At 45.4% G+C, this 1073-nt stretch overlaps 1 protein-coding gene across 1 annotated transcript; it reads right to left on the bottom strand.

Annotated features, from left to right (window-relative positions):
- Positions 1–17: 17 nt before the first annotated feature.
- LOC107735947 (dTDP-D-glucose 4,6-dehydratase-like) lies at positions 18–905 on the bottom strand (the record flags this gene model as incomplete). Its single annotated transcript, XM_016547486.1, has 4 exons — positions 18–298; positions 384–481; positions 560–618; positions 702–905. Coding segments are annotated over 4 exons (477 nt in total), but the record flags the coding sequence as incomplete, so codon positions are not given.
- Between the last annotated feature and the right edge of the window lie 168 nt (positions 906–1073).

Below are 1073 nucleotides of genomic sequence, written 5' to 3'. Positions count from 1 at the left end.
ATTTCATATCATAACTTTTGGTCCTCTTTAATCCTGTGGCATTTTATGATGATGTTTAGAGTATAAAGTCTCTAACAATCCTCCATCACATTCACATCACCAGTCTTCACTGAGTAGCACTTTGTTTAGGAGCTGCTGGACAATCTTGCATAGATACTGTATAAATCAGTTAATAAACGTCATTATCTGATGTGATAAGGCACTGCATGTGACGGCGTCTGATCACACGACGCTGGCGATTCCTCTCCATTCTCACGGATCGACGGCCAGTAGTTTGGATTCTCTTCATACCACTGTACTGCAAACAACAGAGACACACGTCATATTCTTCTTCATCATCATCATCATCATCATCACTCACAGAATCATCTGGACTCTCTTACTGGTCCGTCTGATTCCTTCCTTCCAGGTTACTTTGGGTCTCCAGCCGAGTTTGTGCAGTTTGTCTGATATCATGGGATACCGGAGCTCCGTCACGGGACTGCAGAAATGTTATGAACATTAATTTATTAATATCAATCTCAAACATACAGTATGACAGCACACATTCATCACACACCGGTCCTCAACAAACTCCATCCAGTCCTCCAGCACTTCCTCGGAGACGTCCTTCACTTTCTGTCGACAGCAAACAGTTGATTGTGAATTACTCTTGATTATGAACGGTTAATCTAACACTGAGCTGGTCATGTGACTCCTACCATCTTTACTAGTTCTCTGGCAAGCTGAATGATGGGAATCTCAAAGCTGCTCCCGATGTTGTAGATCTCTCCCAGAATGCCCTTCTCCATGAGTGTCAGGAAGGCGTCTGTGACGTCGCTGACATACAGGAAGTGTCTGGACTGCAGGCCTGAGCCCTGGATAGTGCTGGAGACAGCAGACACACACACACACACACACACACGCTAGAGCAGATGAACACACGCACACACGCACTAACACGCACGCACACACACACGCAGTCACGCGCACTCACACACAAACACACTCACATATACTGACACACACACAAACACACTCACACAAACTCACACACACACTCACATACACACACACAAACTCACACACACACA

Source organism: Sinocyclocheilus rhinocerous, unplaced genomic scaffold (assembly GCF_001515625.1).
Source record: "Sinocyclocheilus rhinocerous isolate Xijiao unplaced genomic scaffold, SAMN03320098_v1.1 C36385505, whole genome shotgun sequence".
Lineage (NCBI taxonomy): Eukaryota > Metazoa > Chordata > Actinopteri > Cypriniformes > Cyprinidae > Sinocyclocheilus > Sinocyclocheilus rhinocerous.
This window is presented reverse-complemented; position numbering and strand designations above follow the sequence as displayed.